This window comes from Mus caroli, chromosome 8 (assembly GCF_900094665.2).
Source record: "Mus caroli chromosome 8, CAROLI_EIJ_v1.1, whole genome shotgun sequence".
NCBI lineage: Eukaryota > Metazoa > Chordata > Mammalia > Rodentia > Muridae > Mus > Mus caroli.
Genome location: NC_034577.1, coordinates 108,872,224 through 108,893,229, shown reverse-complemented (window position 1 = coordinate 108,893,229; position 21,006 = coordinate 108,872,224). Strand labels below are relative to the sequence as shown.

General features: G+C 46.2%; 1 protein-coding gene and 1 long non-coding RNA gene across 3 annotated transcripts in view; one reads left to right on the top strand and one right to left on the bottom strand.

The window, feature by feature from the left end:
• Nucleotides 1–8,723, bottom strand: part of Hsd17b2 (hydroxysteroid 17-beta dehydrogenase 2) — a 60,931-nt gene extending 52,208 nt beyond the window's left edge. The window contains exon 1 of the mRNA XM_021169405.2: nucleotides 8,292–8,723. Within this exon, the coding sequence (XP_021025064.1) occupies nucleotides 8,292–8,559 (268 nt within the window). The 5' untranslated portion in view covers nucleotides 8,560–8,723. The remainder of the gene's footprint in view (nucleotides 1–8,291) is intronic.
• LOC110299664 lies at nucleotides 6,992–20,976 on the top strand. Of its 2 annotated transcripts, none has more exons than XR_002378508.2 (5): nucleotides 6,992–7,374; nucleotides 16,289–16,814; nucleotides 17,757–17,970; nucleotides 18,820–19,430; nucleotides 20,046–20,976. It is a non-coding gene; the product is annotated as an uncharacterized LOC110299664 (long non-coding RNA). The 2 variants fall into 2 exon arrangements; XR_002378507.2 differs by having other exon boundaries at nucleotides 16,289–16,836.
• Nucleotides 20,977–21,006: the final 30 nt, after the last annotated feature.

The following is a 21,006-nucleotide window of genomic DNA, read 5'->3' as shown; positions in this document are numbered from 1 at the left end:
ATGGGAATGGGTGGGTAGGGAAATGGGGGAGAGGGGGGAGGGTATGGGGGACTTTTGGGATAGCATTGGAAATGTAATTGAGGAAAATACGTAATAAAATATATTTTTAAAAAAAGATTAACAAAAAACAAATGAAGCAGAGGACTGCTTTGTCTGACTCCAGTGGGAGAGGATGTGTCTAATCCTGTAGAGACTTGATGCTCCAGAGAAGGGGGATGCCTCAGGTTGGGGGGGGCATCCTCTCAGAGTGGGGGCCATCCTCTCAGAGGCAAAGGGGAGGGGAGATGGAGTGAAGAACTCTGGGATGGAGGACCTGGAGGAGGCAACATTTGAGGTGTAAATAAATAAAATAATTAATTTTTTTAAAGGGGGAAAATAAAAGAAAGAAAAAGAAAACAACCAAAGATAGACACAGCACAAAGGCAGGGATCTAAACCCTGGACATTTAAGAAAAGCATCCGTAAGCAAAAGCTCAGATTGGACCAAGACCTGAAGAAACAAGTTAGCTATCGAAAGAGAGCTTGCCAACTAAGTAACAGCCAGGATGTGGGAGGATGATGGATCAGGGCAAAGATAAATGGAACCAATATGCAAGAAGCATCAATGAGTGACCCAGACAGTCTCCTACTGTCCTTCACCCTTCTTGGTCTAAGGCTCGACTGGATTGCAGAAACTTAGAAAGGGGGCAGGGGTACTAATATGTTATGAATTGTCTGATCTGTTTTAGATGGTAATATATATTCATAGCTGCTTAATCCATAGAAGGAAGGGAGATCCTGTTTCCTATACAAGAAGTAACCACAGATGGATGAGTAAAACCTGAGACTTCTCCACCCTGCTTGCACCGTCTCTGCCACTAACACCACATGCCATAGAGACGTCCTCCACTGCTCCTATCAGGAACAAGGCTGACATCTTGATCCAGCTGCCTGGTCAGCCCCTCGCCACTGGCTTAAGACTCACTCAGCAGGAAGATAAGCTGTGGATGGATCCCAGCAAAAAAAAGACAACTGCTTCCCATGGAGACTCATGCATCGGTCCTGGTGAGTTTCATCTTCCTGTGTTCTTATAGTTCATACCAAGAGGCCACACACTGAGAAGTCTGAATTGCCATCTCAAAGGAATGGGTTGGAGAAAATGGGACAGAATGGAGAAGGTTCTGGAGACTGTGGAGACATGATATATAAGGAGATAGAAAGACTTAGTGCAAATAGATGTGGCTGTTACAATGCAGGACCTTGTGTTTCAAGGATCGTCACAGGGGCGGGGGTGGGGTGTAATTAGGTCATATGACTTCCGAAGACACAGCATTAAGTGCACAGAGCTTCAGCTTGACCAGGCTCCTGAGGACATAGCCTGGTAGAGAATTCAGGAAAATCAGAGGACAAAGGACAGAGCCACAGAGATTACCTCAGAGGAAGTCGAAAGAACCTCGGAGTCAAGAGGCAGAGAAGTGGAAAGACAGAGAAGTGCAGAGTCCTGGTAGGCAGAGGCAACCATGCCTGGAAGGAGAATATGGTTGGCAGAGCTAGAGCAGAAGTCATACATAACAAGGTAGAATATCCCCAGCAACTGGATGGGACATCTTCAGAGCCTCGTGAGGGACAACAGAGCTTCAATTGATGTCACAACCTGGGTAAGACCAAGCCCACACCAAATCTTGTCTGGAACAAGCCAACAATTAAATCACCTCAGAACAATGGGGCCTCCATATTTAGACCGTGTCACACTGCCCTTTCTGTACAGGTGACCCCAGCTAGAAGAACCAGTAGATAAGTACCTAAGTACCTAAGCAAGTGGTCAAACAGGGCAACGCTATGACCAAAGGGTGGAGGACATGTCACCGGGGTGGGGCCATTCATTCACAGTCATTGGCTTGTTGTCATTGTGTTGGGTCTAATGGGCTCCTCTCTGAAAAGGGTGGCACAGACATAGAAGGGACCTGGGTCCTGCCTTCAGGCAGCATACAGTGCAGTTAGGTAGATTTGGTTCTATAAGACTACTCCTCGATCCCATACACACACACACACACACACACATACACGCACACGCAAAGAAACAACAATAATGCATAGTAAAATTCTTTTTTTTTTTAAGAACAGTCATGACAAACATTTTTAATTGGTATCCAAAAGACATTTCTAGGTAAACAAGGATTTCCTTGAGTAAAGACTGGGATAGTTGCTACACAAGAACATTATTTGTTCTTAAATTGGGATTGTTGCACACCCCACAAGAGCCTTTTGGCTCAGGCAGCCGAGTTCTTCTCCAGCATGAAGCCCTGGGTTCAATTCCCATCACTGCACACAAAAGAACATAGAAAGCTCTGATCATAGACTGTTATTCTTGCTTCAGTCAGTGTTTCACCTCTTAGTAATCTATTTTTAAGTTCAAAAGAGCCCAAACCCCAAAGTATTCAACTTCTAGAACCTCCACTGGACTATTCAGTAACTCCTAGAAGATGTCACTGTCCATGGACCCTTCATTTGGAGCATAAAATAAAGATCTTTGCTTAAGATAAATCTACTCCTCCTCCTGGATCCACCTTGCTGTCTATCAAATTTTTAAAATTTTCAATTTAAAAATATGTAAAATAAAATAAAATAAAAAGCTTTATGGAAAGCTAGCTGGATACATGACTTACTGAAGCAATTTAGACTACTCTATGAGCCACTTTGGATTCTTAAGGACTCTTTGTCTTTGTCAAGCCTTCCCCAGCTTCCCTCTCCTGCATGCGTGTGCACACACACACACACACACACACACACATACACACACACAACTTGCAACCTGCCCCATGGAGGGCTCTGCAAAGCACCTTGGGTACTCCCCTGTGGTACCACCTATGCTCATCTCATGGCTGCAGTTGGGGACAGCTGTGTCTCTTCACAGGACCTGAAAGCATCTCTGTTCCACAGACTCAGCAGGGAGCAGTCAAGGTGGTTGAGGAAGGCAGATGTGTCTGACCCGAGAGAGCATGAAGGTGAAAATCAAAGTTGCCTTGATCTCTGCCACCAAGCCCGGGAGGGTCCGAAGACCACAGCCTCACGTGACAAGGGAGGGAAGCCCCAGCCCCAAGTAGATCCAAGGTCAATCGACTGTACGTCCTTCAAAATCTTCTGCCCCATGGCTCCTAACAAATAGATGGGCCACACTTCATTCTCAGTAAATATTTATTGAAGGGCTGGGGAGATGGCGCCAGACTTAAGAGCGAGCTGCTTTTCCAGAGGACCCCAGTTTGGTTCCTAGCACCTAGGTCAGCGGGCTCACAACAGTTTTTAACTCTAGTTCCAGGGAATCTGATGCCCTCTTCGGCCCTCTGCCAGAAACCTTCACACACACACACACACACACACACACACACACACACACACACACACACCAGGTAGATACAAATCTTTCTAAAAGGTAAAGAACTACTGAGGAATGACATCCTAGGCTGACCTTTGACCTCAGTCACATGTGCCCCACATACATGTGAACACCACACACACACACACACACAGACACACACACACACATTTAATAGATAAAAGATTGGTCCCTCTCTGTCTATTCCTTTTGCTTTGTTTGTTTGGGTTTTTTTTTTCCTTCCTTTTGCTCTTCCTAGCCACCCCTCATGCCTGCCTCTCATTAGCCCAGGATACTGTTCTACGCTCCCCCTGACCCCTAACAACCTGTGAGATTTTGCTGTGTGTATATCTATGTGATAGTTCCAGTGGGAAAGCAGATCAAAAGCTGCTAACAGAAGCCCAAAGACACATGATCCAAATCATGTTTGTGTGAGATGTTCCTGGAGTGAGTGTGTGTGTGTGTGTGTGTGTGTGTGTGTGTGTGCACGCGCATGGGTTCACGGTACACGTCTTCTCCCCACAGCCAACACCAAGCACCCCAAGTCTGAGGGATGTCCCCAGGTGTTAGAGTTGTCACTAGTGATCACTGGAGCCAGAAGTGCTCAGAAGCTAAGTGGCAGAGGACACACTACCCTTATCAAATGATTGACAAGTGTGGTGATGTCAAAGACTACAGCTTCCTTCTAGCCAGTCTGGGCGGCTCCAAGATGTGACTCACATCTGTGCAGGGTGGCCAAGCGGAAGTGACCCTCAGAGGACTTCTTCTTTTGGTCTCACCCTTTCCCAGTCTTACCTTGCTCCTTGGAAACCTTTCTAAACCTTGCCTCAGGGCCTTCCTGTCAGAATCCCAGAGTCAATTGAGGTAGATTTGGCTTTCAGATGTCTTCCTATCTTCTGGTGCTTGAGATGTTTTTATTTTATTTTATTTTGTCAATCATACCGATCACGTCACTATTTTTACAGTCATTTACAAACTCGAATGACCATTACCGTTTCAGGATACCTTGGAGACAAACAGGTTCAAACATTCTCTGCATGTTGACATGATTAGATTGCTTCAGAGGCAACACAGCTTTGAACATCACAAGGAAAGGCAAGGCATGACTCAAAGAGGAAGAAGGTATTCTTTCAAACTTCAGTTTGTAATCGTCCTTCCCATAGGACCGTAATCAAATGGAAGCTAAAGTGACCGGATCCATTTCTTTAAAGAGTCCGCGTTTGTCTTTTCCTTTCCTTTGTTTGCCACTAGGTATTGAAGCTGGGGCCTCTGCAACATTCCCAGCTCCTTTCTACTTTTTATTTCCAGGTAAGGTTTTACTAACCTTTTAATCCTCCTGCCTCCAAACAGTTGAGCTTACAAGCCTGTAACACCAGACCCAACTTCTTTTAACTTTTCTGTTTGTCTATCTGAGACAGAGCCTTGGGTAGCTGACCTCGTTTTTGTTCTGTATCCAAGGATGCCCTTGAACACCCAGGCTGAGATTACAGCCATCCACCACCGCCATCCACCACCGTGCCTTGACTCTCTTTTGAAAATTTTTATGGCGTGAAAAATATGGAAGCATCACACACACACACACACACACACACACACACACACACACACACACACAAAGCAGCTGTGTACTCCAGCCGTTTGCAAACTCCCTTACAATCTGTCCCTTTCTTTCATTTACATGAATACTTTTTACAAAATGCTTCCCTCCCCACCCCACCCCCTCTGAAATCTTTTACCAGTGTTCCCACCAGCCACCAGCTAGATCTGAAGAGGATGTGACATGGTCCAGACACTCACCTCACTTGTGCTTTCCTGTACTGTTCTCAGTTTTCCGTATCACAAACGCCCCTCTTGCTGCTGCTGTCACCCTTCACGGCTGTATATTGTTCCACTCAAAGGAGCTATCATGGATTTGGGCTGCTTTGTAAATGCAGTTATCTTAAGGAAGATTGGACTGAAAACACTCTAGATTTTTGTCTACTCTTTTACACCGTTCAGTTGGTTTAGTTTGGTTGCTTTGCACTGTTGGAGATTGAACTAATGGCCTCTGGATGCTAGGCAGACACTGTACTATGCAGCTGGATCCCCACCTGCCATCTTATTTCTTTCTAAAATTTGGTTGTTGTTTTATTAGTAGTAGTAGTAATGCGTAGGTGTGCTGGGATGTGTGTGTGAGTTCAGGTGACTGTGGGACCCAGGAGAGAGTATCACACCCCCTGAAGATGGAGTTACAGGCAGATGTGGACTGCTCCATACAAATGCTGGTATCAAACGCAGGTCCCCTGCAGGAATTCTGGTTCTAAACCACCCAGCCATCTTTGCAGCCACCACCCATGCCATCATTTCTTGAAGAGTGTTTTCTAGTAAAGCGGCCATGTCTGTGACTTCAGTGTCACTTTCTTCCCCTCGTCCACAGCCATTAAAACAGTGATTTTTAAACCCAGGGAGGTTTCTTGGTTGGTTTGTTTGTTTGGTAGATTGTCCTGGGCTAGGGAGATGGTTCTGCAAGTAAAGATGCAAAACACACTTGAAAACACCAATTCAAGTCCCTGGACCTATGTAGTGGAAGGAGAGAACTGACTGCCAAAGGTGCTTATTGATCTCAGCATGTGCACACACACACACACACTCACACACAAACACACTCTCACATACTCACACACACTCTCACAGACACTCACACACACACACACACACACACTCACACACACACACAAACACACACACACATACACGGGGGGGAGGATAGTTAAAAATAAATCTTTTTTTAAAATTTAATGAGTTCAGGTATCACAAATTTATTTTCAACTTTTTTATTTCATTTTGAGCTTATTTTGGTTTTGTGTTTGGTTTGGCTTTTTGTTTGTTTGTTTGTTTGTTTGTACATTGGGACTTGGGGGTGTTGGGCTTTGTTTCCCTTTTCTTTTCTTTTCTCTTTCTTTCTTTCTTCCTTTCTTTCTTTCTTTCTTCCTTTCTTTCTTTCTTTCTTTCTTTCTTTCTTTCTTTCTTTCTTCCTTTCTTCCTTCCTTCCTTCCTTCCTCCCTCCCTCCCTCCCTCCCTCCCTCCCTCTTTCTCTCTCTCTTTCTTTCTCTCTTTCTTTGGTATTGGCAGTGGTTGGTTTGTTTTCTTGTGGTGTTGGGGATTGAACTCTGGACCTTAGCACAAGCAAGACAAGTTCCTCTATCCCTGGGCTCCACCCTAACTTTTAGCAAAGATCTTGAGCCTTCCCAGGAATAATGCCAACCTTGTGTTTTCATTGTGCAAATGATGGGAAATGGCATTTCAGTGCCTCTCAAATGTCTCCAGCCCGGCTCTGACATTCGGAAGAGTTCCCTTAGGGCTTAGTCCCTGAGCTTGTGTTGCTCACCTCACTTAGGTGTTGACGAGACCAAATAAGTGGGGAGCAGAGTCCTGCTTTCTCCTCTATCTTGGGATCTGCTGGAATCGGTCCTTCTCAGAGGTCAACTGAAAAAGTGTTAAACCTTGAATTGATCTCCCGAGTGTCTGCATTTCCTGGAAATTCTGTGATGGGCAGGATGCCATACCTCATTGATTTCCAGAGTTTCTGAGGCTGGGGATAGCTCAGGGAGGGAGGGACTTGTGTAAGCATGAGAGCCCACGTTCAGATCCGTGGCACCCACGGAAAAAGCTGGGCACTGTGGGAAATGCTGTCAGCTCCTCACTGAGGAGCCAAAACCAAGAGGATCGCTGGAGGTTGCTTGCAAGCCAGGCTAGCCACTCGAGGAGCTCCAGGGTGGGGGAGAAATACCACCAAAAGGATAAAATGGGGAGTGGCTGAGGCACACACCCAGGATCGACCTTTGATCCTCAGACAGAGACAGAGACAGACAGAGACCGAAGTGTACTTAATGGTTCTGTGTTCTTTCGTACAACTGGGAAATACACTAACTACTCGACTTCACTGTTGGATCTTAAACTCAGAGACGCTGATGTCCTGCCCTTCCACACCCCAGCCAGAACCAAACCGTGCTCACAGGAAGAATTTTTGTTACTGGATTTAAGGTAAAAAATAGAAAGAAAAGTTTCAAGCCTGTTTCTCCGTGATTCATCAGTCACTGAGTCCTCTGCTGACCACAGCCAGGGGCCCCAGCCCCAGGCCACGACTTCCTTATGCAGGGGTGACACCCTCCTCACAAGGTGACGCTGCCGATGGCCTTTCCTCTTCTTTCCAGGTCTTTCTGGGTTAGGATCACTTGAGGGAATTCTAGTTGCAGCTTTCACCAAACAAACCCGTTTTACAACTCCAAGGAATCTAATTTGGCCCTGCGCTTACTGCAGAATAGCACGCAGAAGAAGTGAGAGGCTGGCAGCTCAGCTAATAAGCAGCTAGCTCCATGTGCACGCACTGCCAGTTTGATCTAATTAAGAAGCACTAATACACTAATGACACATAGAGAAAAGGTTCAAACAGGACAACAGGGTGGTTCATGGTTCGGGGCAGCAGCCTGGCAAATTGCAAAGGCTCAAAGTACAGTGGCGTCCCTAGACACACAGTATTGTGCTAAAGCTGGCTGGCAACCTTCCTTCCATACATAGAGGGGTGACCAGGCCTAGGACCTAGATAAATAGTCACCTCAGAACAGAATAGCAACCAAGCCTGAAGAAGTCTGTCAGGTGTTTCCTGGTACAAGAACACTCGTGAAATGATGCTGTTTTGCTTATTAATATTTATTCCTAGGAAATTAACACACTCGTGGTATAGATCTGTGGCCCTGAGCAATTGTCACGTTTTGTCTTACCACTGGCTCCTTCCAAAGCACATCCAAACCAAAGAACACCCAAAAAGGCAGGGTATGCGCTGCCTGTCATTCACTCTAAGCACTTCCCACTCAAGCCAAAACTGGCAGTGTCCCCCCACTGAGGACAGAGAGGATCAGACTCCTCTCCGCAGGACAATCACAGGAATGCTGGCCACTTACCTGTCACCAGCACGGCCTTTTGATCCACAGGTAACAAGTCTTGGTCAGATGAACTCATATACAGAAGAAGGAAGCAGGCCACCGATAAGAGGAACAAGGTGCAGAGGAGGGACAGACTGAGCAGGCAGGCACCTCCCCAGAGGCCAGCAAGACACACCGCCTGGCTCCGCAGCTGCCCGCCACTCCGGCATCTGCAGAGAAGCGTGCCCCCCAGCACTGCAGCGGCAGCCAAGCAGAGCCATGCTGACTCAGAGGCAAACGGGCTCATTCTCCACTGGCCTTCACTTGCTCTGGGCCAGTGAATACTGTGAGTGCAGAAGCTGGCTGGAGGCAGCCCAGGCTTATATGAAGGGAGAGGCAGGGGGGGGGGACGACAGCCCCCGCACCCTTTGAACAAGCATGTTAAAGGTAGTGATAGGGAAGATTACTCCCAGGAGGTAATTTAAACTGTGCACTGTGATATAAATACCTGCTCATTCCCCTAAGGCACTCAACACTTACACATGAGCACACGTACACACACGTACACACACACACACACACACACACACACATACACACACCTACACAGACATACAGACATACACACATGCACATACACACAAATAGATACACACACACACATCATAACACACAGACATAATACACACACAATTATACACACACATACAGACATACAGACATACACACACTTACACATACACACATACACGCACGTGCACACGCACCCTCCCACCTGACAGATGTTTACTCAAATAATGATTGACAGACTTGGAATCACAAGAAGACAATCTCCTTTGGATGTGCCCTCTCTGTGTTGGTTGAGTTCTTTTGCTAACTCCGAGTGTATCTGTATGTGTGGGTGTGAGTGTGTGTGTGTGGGGGTGTGTGTGTGTGTTATCCAAGTAATCAGTGAAGCTTGGAAAGTGGATTCTAAGAAGAGAGCATCCCCGATCTGGCCTGCATCTGGAGGACTACTGCCAACGGAGACAGGTTAAGGGCTCAATGAGCCAAAAGAAGGCTCACCTTAGAGGCAGATGGGAGGTGCCTGTGTCTTCCCAGAGGACAGTTGTGCCAGGGAGAGACCATAGCAATGACAATCAGACTGAGAGAAGCTGTCAGAACCAGTGCTCTGCTCAATTCTGACTCAGTCTACCCTGTTGGAGGCTCTGTTCTGGATAGTAGGACTCAGTCTCCGAATGGGATGTCCTTACAACATTTCTATTCGTGTGGCAATAGCGAGAGGCAATCAGTCTGAGACTAGAGAGATTAGGAGCCGAAACGCAGCAGGGTGTCAATCCCCGGCATTGCCCTTTGAACCACCCACTGCCTGCTTTAGGTCAAACACAGAAAAGCAACCCCTCCTGTGCTAGTTCCTCCTTTTGCCCAGCTTGCATCTTACACAATCCTTTGTTAGAGTCAGCTTGTAAACTAGAAAATTCAGGCTGGGAGAGGCTGTACTTTATCCAAGAGCAAGGAATCTGAATCCACACACCTGTGACTCACCAGCTCAAGAGCCCTTCTGTAAAAACTGGGGAGATAGTTCAGTTCCTATATATAGGTATCTGGGTATTATATACCATGAGCGCGAACACACACTTGCACATGTGTGCATGTGAGACACACACACACACTCAGACCACCAGTTCCAATACTGACACCCAAGGGGAGCTCCCACGGGATTTGATGGATGTGGTGTTTATTGGTGTCTGCCTAGGATGGAGCAGGATTCTAATAAAGGCTAGACACTGAGAAAACTGGAGAGAGAGGAGCTCTCACTTTGTGTTCAGATGGCTCATTTTAAACCCACTTCAGTTCCCACACTTGTTAAGGATGAGGTCATCTTGGCTGGGGGATGCTGTCTCTTTACCTGTCCATACACTGTGCCCCACCTGGAACCCTCGATGGGGTCTCAGAAAGGCTACAGGGTTGCATGTTTAAATGAACGAGGACACTAAGCAGGAGGTCTGGTAGAACCCAGGGCCCCTCCGACTACAGACTTGTTCTAGAGCAAAGGTGCACAGAGAGACAGAGGTGGTGGGAGGAGTCTGGCCCTCCAGACATAGAGGGAAGCAGGGTTTGCTCAGGTCCTAACACAGTGGTGGCACAGGCTGTCGGAAGACCAGTGGGGCCTTGGATGGGGAGTCAGGGAAACCAGCCTCCAGCTCAAGTATAAGTCTAGGGCAGTGCAGCTGTCAAGGGAGGATGAGGTAGGACAGCCCCAGGCCCAGGCTAGTTCAAGAACCAAGGGAAACAGGCTAAGAAGCCGGAATCTGTGAGCTACACTGTGGGGTGGGAGCATTTTGAGAGTCGACAGAGCATGTATAGGAGACCTGAATGGGGTGGTAGCAAGTTACCTCCAATCCCAGCCAGCCTCATGGACACTTGGCTCCATCCCCGCAAGCTTAGGGCAGGGGGACTGTGGAATTCTTGAGCAGCTCTAAGCATGTTCTCTCTCACCCACAGATCCCATCCCATCCTAATGCTGACTGCACAGACAGCATTAGGATGGGTTGGGGGACAGTCCCATGTGGGCATACGGGGCTAGCTTTGGTTCTTTTGTCAGGACGTTAGCACTGTGACTTCTGTATCAGAGGGGGACCAAACATGCTTGTGTGGGTTTCCCGACAGGCTCATACTCAACTGAGACCAGGCGACTCTTTTTCTTTGGGTGGCTCACACAACAGGGGAAAGCTGACTTGGTACAACACAGAAATTGAAGCAGAGATATTTCTCAACCTAAGATGAAAAGGGGGGGGAGCTGTACAATGGCCCCACCATTTAAAGGTTTGAGCAGGTTGCCTACCATTCTAGACTCTTTCCTACTCGATAGAATGGTCCTCTCCCATAGGGATCTTCCGAAAAGCGAAGGACTGACCTGATTCTTCCACCAAGCCTGGCTCTGGTCTACAGTTATGAACAGAGGCCGCTTTCCCTCGCTCATTCAGAGGCTCACCTCCTCTCAGCCCTTACTGCTGGGCAGCGGAGATGCCTTTCCCAGCCTCTTCTTGTTTCCTTGTTTCTCCACTCACTTTGTCACCCAAGTCTTCCCTTGGCACCCTTCCCATGAGGTCAGCTCGAGGGTCACCTGCTCAGACCCCACCCGAGTCCCATCCTTTCTGTCAGTTAACAATTCTGGACTGGTTTGTTTATTCTGAGAAATGTTCTTCTGTCTCTTCTATCAGAGCAGGGGTTCTCAACCTCTGGGTCTCGGACCCTTTGGGGATGAAATGGCCCTTTCACGGGGACCACCAGAAAACACAGATATTTACATATTTACATTATGATTTACAGCAGTAGTAAATTACAGTCATGAACTAGCAACGAAAATAATTTTATGGTTGGAGGTCACCACAGTAAGAGGAACTATGTTAAAGGGTCTCTCACTCAGCATTTGGAAGGCTGAGATTTGCTGCTCTAGAAAGTGATTCCCGAGGTCAAGGACAAGCCCCCAGTGCTGTGAGCACTGTGTCATTGTGGAGTTACCAGGCAAAAACCTAACTTATGTCCCTCTGATCTTAGAATTCTTTCTTTCCCTGGGGACTGTCAGGGTCTTAGTCTATCTGAGATCACACAACTCCTCAGCCAGGACTTCCTCTTCTCACCTGTGACATCAGGATTTCTAGTTTGTCCCCATTTTTTTTTTAACCTGGAACTGCCCTCAAGACATGGTCAGTGACCTATATCTGGCAAGCTTTGGTCCATCTTCCCAAGGAAAAGGAATGGATGAGTCACGTCATTCTTGTTAATGATGTCCCAGGGTCAGTGCCCTGTGACCTTTCTGCGGGTGGAGAAGCCTTTTAAAAAGACACTTCCTGAAGACGATAACTTAACTATAATTAGTTTCTTTTTTTTTCATGTTTGTGACAGAATAACTGACAAGAGGCAACTTAAGGAACTGTCTATGTTGGTTCACAGTTTGAGGGGATACAGTGTGTCATGGAGGGGGTGGGCGGGGGAAGACATGGCGGCAGAAGTGTGAGGCAGCTGGTTACATGGCACCCACAGCCAGGACACAGAGAGATGAGCACTGATGTTCAGATCACCTTCTCCTTTTTCTTCAGTCTGGGACCCCAGCTCAGAGATAATACAGCCCACATTCAGGATGGGCCTCGCCACCTTAGCTAAACCTCCCTGGACACACCTTCATAGACACATCCAGAAGTGTGTTTCCACAGTTGTCAGAGTTGACAATGGAACTTAACCATCACAGTTACCAAAGGAGAGGATTTCCCAAACTGAGCAACAACAAACAAACAAACAAAAACACTAAGAATCTGCAAATGTACAGTTGGTTAGTATCCAGGACTCTCGGGTGTGGATGGCAGTGTGCAGAAGTGACTTCCCTTCTAGAGTGGGGATTCCCTCTGAAACAGCCCCACCAAGTGGCTATCTTCGTTACTGTCAGGTGACTCTGGACAAAACAGAGTTCCCTCTGGTGCACTTGATCTGGGCACTTGTTTTCCTTTCCCCTTTGGGAGCCACATACAGACATCTTCCAGAGGCTGGAACACAGCAGCTGGTCCAAGCAGATGACGCCCTTCATCCTCCCAAATGTCCCTTAGACAAGGTAGAATAGATTTGCTCTGGAGTTGAGTTTCTCAGGAAACCACATGCCCCAAAGTCCCAACACCACTGAGATAATGATGCTACAGGCGCTGGGTAGCATTTGATACAGTGAGTGGCACATGGTAATTCACCGAGCATAGCATGCGTATATATCACTGTGATCCTGACCCAATGGTTAACACAAGGACAGGTTGGTACGGGACAGAACATAATCTCAGAAATCTGAGGGCAATGTTGCTGAGAACACGTGCCTTCTGAACACCCAGGGGATGATGAATATTTCGCATGTTCAACGATAATTTTACAAATATCATATTTTGCATAATTCTTTATTCTACACAGTGAGGAATAACAGGAGAGGGATGCTCCAACAGCAAAGAGCTGGCCACACAAGCACGAGGACCTGAGTCCAGATCTCCAGAACTGACCTAAAACCATGTGATTGTAATTCCTGCACTGGGTAGGCAGAGATAGGTGCATCCCTGCATCTCACTGGTCAGTCAGTCCAGCCAAATTAATGAGCTCTAGGCTCAGTGAGAGACATTTCCATACAAAATAATGTAGAGAATGATTGAAGAAGACCTGAACACTGGTCTCTGACCTCCATGTACATGTGTACATAGATGCTTGTGCATCCTTACGTGCACATGCATACACACACAAAAGACACATAGACACACGTATGTTACACCCACCACTACTCACAAAAAAAAATCTAAGTGAAACTCCAGGTGTTATAGGTATTTTCATATCATTTTTAACTTTTTACTCTAAACTGTAGTGCATATAAAAATGTGTCCAAAATATAGGTGGATAAATGATTATGCATCCATGTGCTCTCTCCCTCCCCTCCAAAAATATTTTTGTGAAATCCAATTTGAGGGTCTAAATAAATGGTCCAGTGGTTAAGAGCATTTGCTGCTCTTATGGATCCAAGTTAAATCCTCAACACCCACATTAGGCAGCTCACGACCACCTGTAGCTCCAGCTCCAGGGGATCCAAAATCTTCTTCTGCAGGCACCCACACACATGTGTACACACACACACACGCACACACACACACACACACACACACACACACACAATCATTCACAAATTAAAATAAAATATTTTTTAAAAAAATGATAATGGTCTTTGCACTGAATTGATTCCTTTACACTTAATGTAAATAGCAGTGTATTTAATTTAAATCCACTGTCTGTTTGAACATTTGCTATGACTTTTCTTCTTTCTGGCCTTCCCTTGCATGAGTTTTTTTTTTTCTATGTTCCACTCACTTCTCTCATTATGTTGACATTTCTGAGTTATTTGCACTTCTTTTAATGATTGTGGAGAAGCTTGTCAAAGTTCATCATGACCTGGTTTGCTTCTTCCATTCCTAGATAAGACAGGACCTTTGGACATTTAGAAGCCATGGGAGTGCTGACCAGCAAAACAGCACTGGCCCAGCAGGTGCTGAGCACTAACTTCCCTCTCCACACCTGCCAGCACAACACACCAACACAGAAAAATTCTTCTTTCTTTTTGTGTATTAATAATGAAGAAGATCTGATAAAGCACATACACACATACACACACACACACACACACACACACACACACACACACACACACACACACACACACACACACACACCAGTCAGAGAAGACAGGTTCATTCTTTGTTGCTGTTCTGTACTGTACTAGGAATAGAGTCCAGAGCCTTACTCAGGCTCTGGAAATACCCTTCTGCTGAGCCAAACCCCTAGACCCTCATTGGGGGATTCAGGACAGGCATTCCATCACCAAGCCATTCTCACATGCCACTGTGTCACTAGTTCTAATTATCCAGATACATCAAATCTGTTTGGTTTTATTGTCTTTCTTTGTATACAGCCAACAATTGTTACTTTCCTATCAAATGATTGCTTCTTATTGCCTTTCATTTCCTTGTTTGTCTCCAAGCTCATTGTCAAAACCACTTTCCCTTTGTGTTTCCTTAAGGTTAGGCCTTGGAGATTAAACTGCTCAGTTTTTGTTTTGCTGAAAATGACAATTCGTCTTCTCTGCTGAAGGATATTTTCACTGGGTATAGAATTCCCAGTTGGCAATTGATCTCTTGCAGCATTTTTATGCTTTTTGAGGAAAACTTTAAAATACTTGAATTTGCTTTGTTTCACAAGCTCATTTGAAAATCTGTGTGTGGGCATGTGTGTATATATGTGTGTATGTATATGTGTGTATGTGTGTGCATGCAGACATGTGTGCATGTATATGTGTATATGTATATGTATATGTGTGCATGTATATGTGTGTGCAGGTATCTGTGTATGTGTGTGCAGGCATGCATGTATATATACATATATATATATGTGTGTGTGTGTGTGTATTGTGCACATGCATGTGTTTGTATGTACACGTGTTCATGTATGTAAGTGCTGGTGGATATGAGCTACAACATAAAAGTAAAGGTCAGAGGGCAACCTCCAATGTCAATTCTCACCTTCTACCTTGTTGGAGACACAGTCTACTTGTTGTTCATCTGACATGTACTCTAGGCTGGCTAGCCCAAGAACTTCTAGAAATTCTCTACTTCCCATTTCTCAGTAGAAGAACCAGAGTTACACATATGCACCACCTCATCTGGCTTTGTGTGGATCCCAGGGATCCAAACTCAGGTCCTCACTCAACCCAAACCTAATTAATGTCTGGGAAGAGAGAGTCTCAATGAGGAATTGCCTCTATAATATGTGCCTGTGGGCTCATCTGTGGGGACCAGATTCACCTGCAGCCTATAGTGTCCATATGTGATTATTTTTCCTTTCTTTCTCTTCCTCTCTGAAAAAAGACAGGAGTTGAGAGACTGGGGCTCCTGGTGTTCAGAAGCTAACCTATGGAGGTGTGCATGGTACCAAGGATGTTTGCAGATGAAATCCAAATCGGGATTCACTTATGATAAGGGGAGGAGTACTGGCTGGTTTTGTGTGTCAACTTGACACAAGCTGGAGTTATCACAGAGAAAGGAGCTTCAGTTGAGGAAATGCCTCCATGAGATCCAGCTCTAAGGCATTTTCTCAATTAGTGATCAAGGGGGAAAGGCCCCTTGTAGTTGGCACCATCCCTGGGATGGTAGTCTTGGGTTCTATAAGACAGCAAGCTGAGCAAGCCAGGGGAAGCAAGCCAGTAAGCAGCATCCCTCCATGGCCTCTGCATCAGCTCCTGCTTCCAGACCTGCTTGAGTTCCAGTCCTGACTTCCTTTGGTGATCAACAGCAGTGTGGAAATGTAAGCTGAATAAACCCTTTCCTCCCCAACTTGCTTCTTGATCATGATGTTTGTGCAAGAAGAGAAACCCTGACTGAGACAGGAGGTGTCCTTTCTTTAAGGTTGGTGACCATTTATACGGTCACTTTCTAGTTTTCCGACATCTGTCTGTCTATTCCTCCTAGGAATCTTTGCTGTGATTTGAGGTGATAATTTTCCTGGATTTTAACTAAGTAGCTGAATAAAGAAATCCCCTATGATCCTAGTGAGATGAGGATGCTGTGTGGGCCGGCGCTTGTGGATGTGAGAGGGGACATCTGAACAGGAAAGTATCTCTGGGGACCAGTCACTTTCTGCACTACTCATTGCACCGCACTTCTCATTCCATCTCTGCCTGTCCACCCTATCACTTGGGGCTTCTCCCTGACTTTTAAAACCATGGATGTGGATACTCTCGTTCAACTGGGGACAGCAGGGATGGGGAGGAGAACGTGGGTGTTTGTATTGAAGCTGGGGGGAGAAGCGTAAGCACCAAAAACCGGGGCTTCCCTCCCAACTAAGGTGGTCCCAAGGCTCCACAACAGGACCCAAGGACTCCAGGATACACAATCAGATGCCACCTGCTTGAATCTGAAGTCAACACTGGAGTGAGGTGACCGAAGAACCCAGAAGTGACAAGTGTGATTACACTCATAGAGACAATGACTATCGGTACATAACCTGGGTGCTAGAGGTGTGTATGTGTGGGTGGCGGGATTAGATGTATGTTTATGTTTGTCACTTGAGACTGTTGGGTTCAGGGTGGAAGCCGAGAAAACTCACTTCAGACGTGGAAGCTTTAAAATGAAAGCTTTATTTTCTGAGCGCTCAGAGAGGCACTCAGTTCGGGATCTGAACAGCGCCCCCTAAGGGAAATTGTGCTACATTTTAGTAGAATGGAAACACAAAGCAAGAGGGATCAGGGTGGGATGTTGCATTAACCAATCACATTTTGACACAAGGGGTTTTAAACAAGGAAGTTAACATTGGTGACTGGGCCTTTTCCAGGTCACCTGGTTTCAGGTTCCTGAATCAGCTTTTGCATTCAGGTCCCCTCCTGGATGCTGCCCTGGAATTTAGAATGGTCAGGGAACAAGGAGAGGGCAAGCCACACACAGTCAATTAAGTCAAGATGAGCAGCACACATACGAGCTGTGTGCCTTAACATAGATGACGGGATCACAGCATCACCCCTCTTTACAGCCTTCACTGGCTAACAGACCAGCATGAAGCATCTGAACAAGTGGGCTAGGAGTTGGTTCTGGGGCCTGGGAACCTGAACTCAACTTTGATCCTGCCGGGAAGATGGAACTCATGTTCCAGAGATGGTTAAACATTTAGTAAGGGTCTAGCTCGGGCCCCAGTAGATGACTTCTAACTTCAGAAACATCATCTTTCCTGGAGAGTCAGATCCAATGCAAACATCACCCCGACTTGCATCCTCTTCATGTGAATGGCAACTGCTTTGGGTGGAGACCACGCATGTGAACTTTGCCTCTGTGCGCTGAATATTTCTGTTAACCCAAAAGTAAAGCCATGGTGAAGGGGTGGGACAAGGCTCTGCAATTCTGTTCACCAGTTCATCAGCTTTTAATCCCCTGCCTTTTCCATCAGGAGGTTTACTGAGGCCCCATTGTAGGCCGAAGGTTGTGTAATCATAGTCCCTCCTTGCTCAAGTATGTGAGAGAGCAAGGCGGCAGTGCTACACCGATGTCACCAGTCAGCACAGAGGTATTGGTGGAAGACCAGCCTGAAGACCTCCAGTTCTATTCTGACTTAGCCATGTGGAGACCAACAAGGCTTTGTCACCTACCTGCTGCCACTTCATGTGAGTACAAGAGGACAGCAACACACACCCACACATACTCACACACATACACACTCACACTCACTCATACACACTCACACTATCACACCTTCACACTCACACACACATACACACACTCACACATACTCACACACATACTCGCACACATACACACCTACACTCACTCATACACACTCTCACACACTCACACATACTCACACACACTCACACACACTCACACACTCATACTCTCTCTTACACACACACACACACGCATACTCTCTCTCTCACACACACACACAAACACTCACAAACACTCACACACACTCACACACACTCACACACACACACACACATGTTCTGCCTGCATGTTCAGATGCTTCTTAGTCTCCACCTTGTGGTTTTTGAATTTTATATCCACGGTCTCTCCTTCCAAGAACGTGAGGAGAGAATTAGAATTCTACCCAGGATGGAGGAAGGAGATGGGCTGGACATCTTGCTAGCCTTTTCCTGTGATGGGGACAGAGAAGTAGATTAGAAGCTCCTTCTGTGTCCCACACCATGCCGGAGCAGCCATTTGTCCAGGCAGAGATGTCAATGGGTTGTGGCCACTGAAAAGGGACAGTGACTTCTCCATCTTGGAAGTTCTGGTCACAGGCTCTATTTTTCACTGGCCCCTGGAAAGATGAAGATATTGCTCAGGGCATTGTCCTGGGTTTCTCTAAGACAGCATTGACTTTATTACAATGATGGTCTTCAGAGCTTATAGCTTTCCTCCTCATTTTGACATGAAACTCATTCATTCTCTCTCTCTCTCTCTCTCTCTCTCTCTCTCTCCCCTCCCCCTGTGGATGTGTGTGTAACATTCAGTAGCCAGAAGACATTAAGACATTAGATGTTCTGTTCTACCCCTCTCTACCGTATTCCTTTGAGACAGGGTCTCTCGGTGAACCTGGCAGCCAGCAAGGCAGGCAGATCCTTCTGTCCCCACCTCCTACAGTGCTGGGGTTGTGTGTGCAGGTTAGCCACGTCTGAGTTTTCACACCGAACTTAAGGGCTTGAATTAAGATCCTCATTGTCGAACAGTAAGAATTCACCCACTAAGCTATCTCTATAGCCCCCAAATACCTTTGGATATATGAAATCACAGGAATAGGAGACCACTGCCCAGTGTCACTGCTGCCTTGACAACCTGACAAACTTGACAAAACTGAATGCTGGCATACGTAATGACACCGTAAGCTGTGATCTGACGTATCACCAGTGCTCAAAACTGCAGAGATAACGGCGGCCCTCACTGGCATATACCATGGTGGGTTCAAGTTCTGTAAGCTTCCATTTCTGCTACTTGATCGACACTATGACCTCACTCCATGCTGTGAGCCCCAGCCTACATAGCAACGATTGAGACAATAGCATCAGGATGGCTCAACTTCACTGGCTTTGGAATCTCATCCTGTTTATCTATGAAGATGTTTCTGGTAAGGATGAGTTGATAAGGGAAGACCCATCCTAAGGGAGGTGACATCATTCCATGAGACGGAGGCCTAGACTGAATAAAAAGGAGAGAGATGAGCACCAGCATTCTCTCTCTCTCTCTCTCTCTCTCTCTCTCTCTCTCTCTCTCTTTCTCTCTCTCCTTCTGATGTGATTGTGGCCATGGCTTCACCATCATGACAGACTTTATCCTCACACAATGAGCCAGAATGAGCCCTTCCTGCCTCCCTTTCTTCCTCCCTCCCTCCCTCCTTCCTCTATCATCTCTTCCTCCTTCCTTCCCTCCCTTCCTTCCTCCCTCCCTCTCTTCCTCCTTTCCTCCCTCCCTCCATCCCTCCCTTTGTCCATCCTTCCTGCCCCCTCTCTTCCTTCCTCCCTCCCTCCATTTCTTCCCCTTTCCCTCTCTCCCTTTGTCCCTCCCTCCCTTCTCCCTTCTTTCTTTCCTTTGATTGCTTGGCTTTTCCTCCATCCCTCCTTTCCCTTCTCCCTGTAATGTTTTTCACAGAGATAAGATAGTAACCAACACAACACAAACAAGTACCTTATCTTATGGTCCGGGTCAAAGGATGCCACCATTTCAAAAGCATCTTTTATCTCAGGAGTCCTTTCTGTTTCAACAAAAACTCCTGCTCCTGCACACTGAGGAAATATTGCTGCATTGAGGGAAACCAAACCTCGAGCCTGCTTTTCTCTGGTAGCTGCGGCCCCAGGCCACTAGGAAGCATCATGCCTGTGTCTCCCGAAGGAAGATGAAACCTGATGTGAAATGATTAGAGATAAGACTTTTCAAAATTTGGGAGCCCAGCTGAATACCAAAACTGTATCAGACCATAAGCCAGATGTTCCCAGAACTTTTCGCCCATTTTTTTTTTTATTTCTGCCTGAAGGAGAAGTTTTCATTCATAAAGAAAACAGTGAGCAGAAATTGTTATTGCAAATCATCAATTCACGGCTCATGGTTATTTAAAATGAGCTCATTTGAAAATAATCAAAGATGTTCATGGGGATTTATCACAGAAGTTGTTCATCTCAGTGGTATTTATCATATGTATAGTGTAGAAACAGCCCCAGTGGATTGCCATAAGGGATTCGTTATATAAACAGCAGTACTTTCATTTGATGGACGGCTGTGCGGCCATAAAAAAAAAAAAAAAAAAAAAAGCGCAATTGTTGAAGAATATTTAATGACCTGAGAAAATGTTGGCCATATTTTTAAAGCAAGAAAAGCATATTACAAAGTAGCGTATGTGGCTAGATCATATTTTACATATTTAGAACCTAGACGATCTGCTGGGGTTCCTCCGATTTGCCATTTAAGATTGGCTCAAACTCCTAGTCACGGGACTCTCTGGCTCAAGTCCCAAGATTCCTGGAGTCCTTGCACATCTCTACTTGCCGTGGCTTCCCTCGCACCCTGAGTTGAAGGTGAAACTTAACCTCACTCACCTTTTAAGAATTTGTAGGTGCATGGACTAAGGCTGATCTTCAATAACAAAATAAATAATAGAAAGCCAACCTTCACGTGGAAACTGAACAACACTCTTCTCAATGATACCTTGG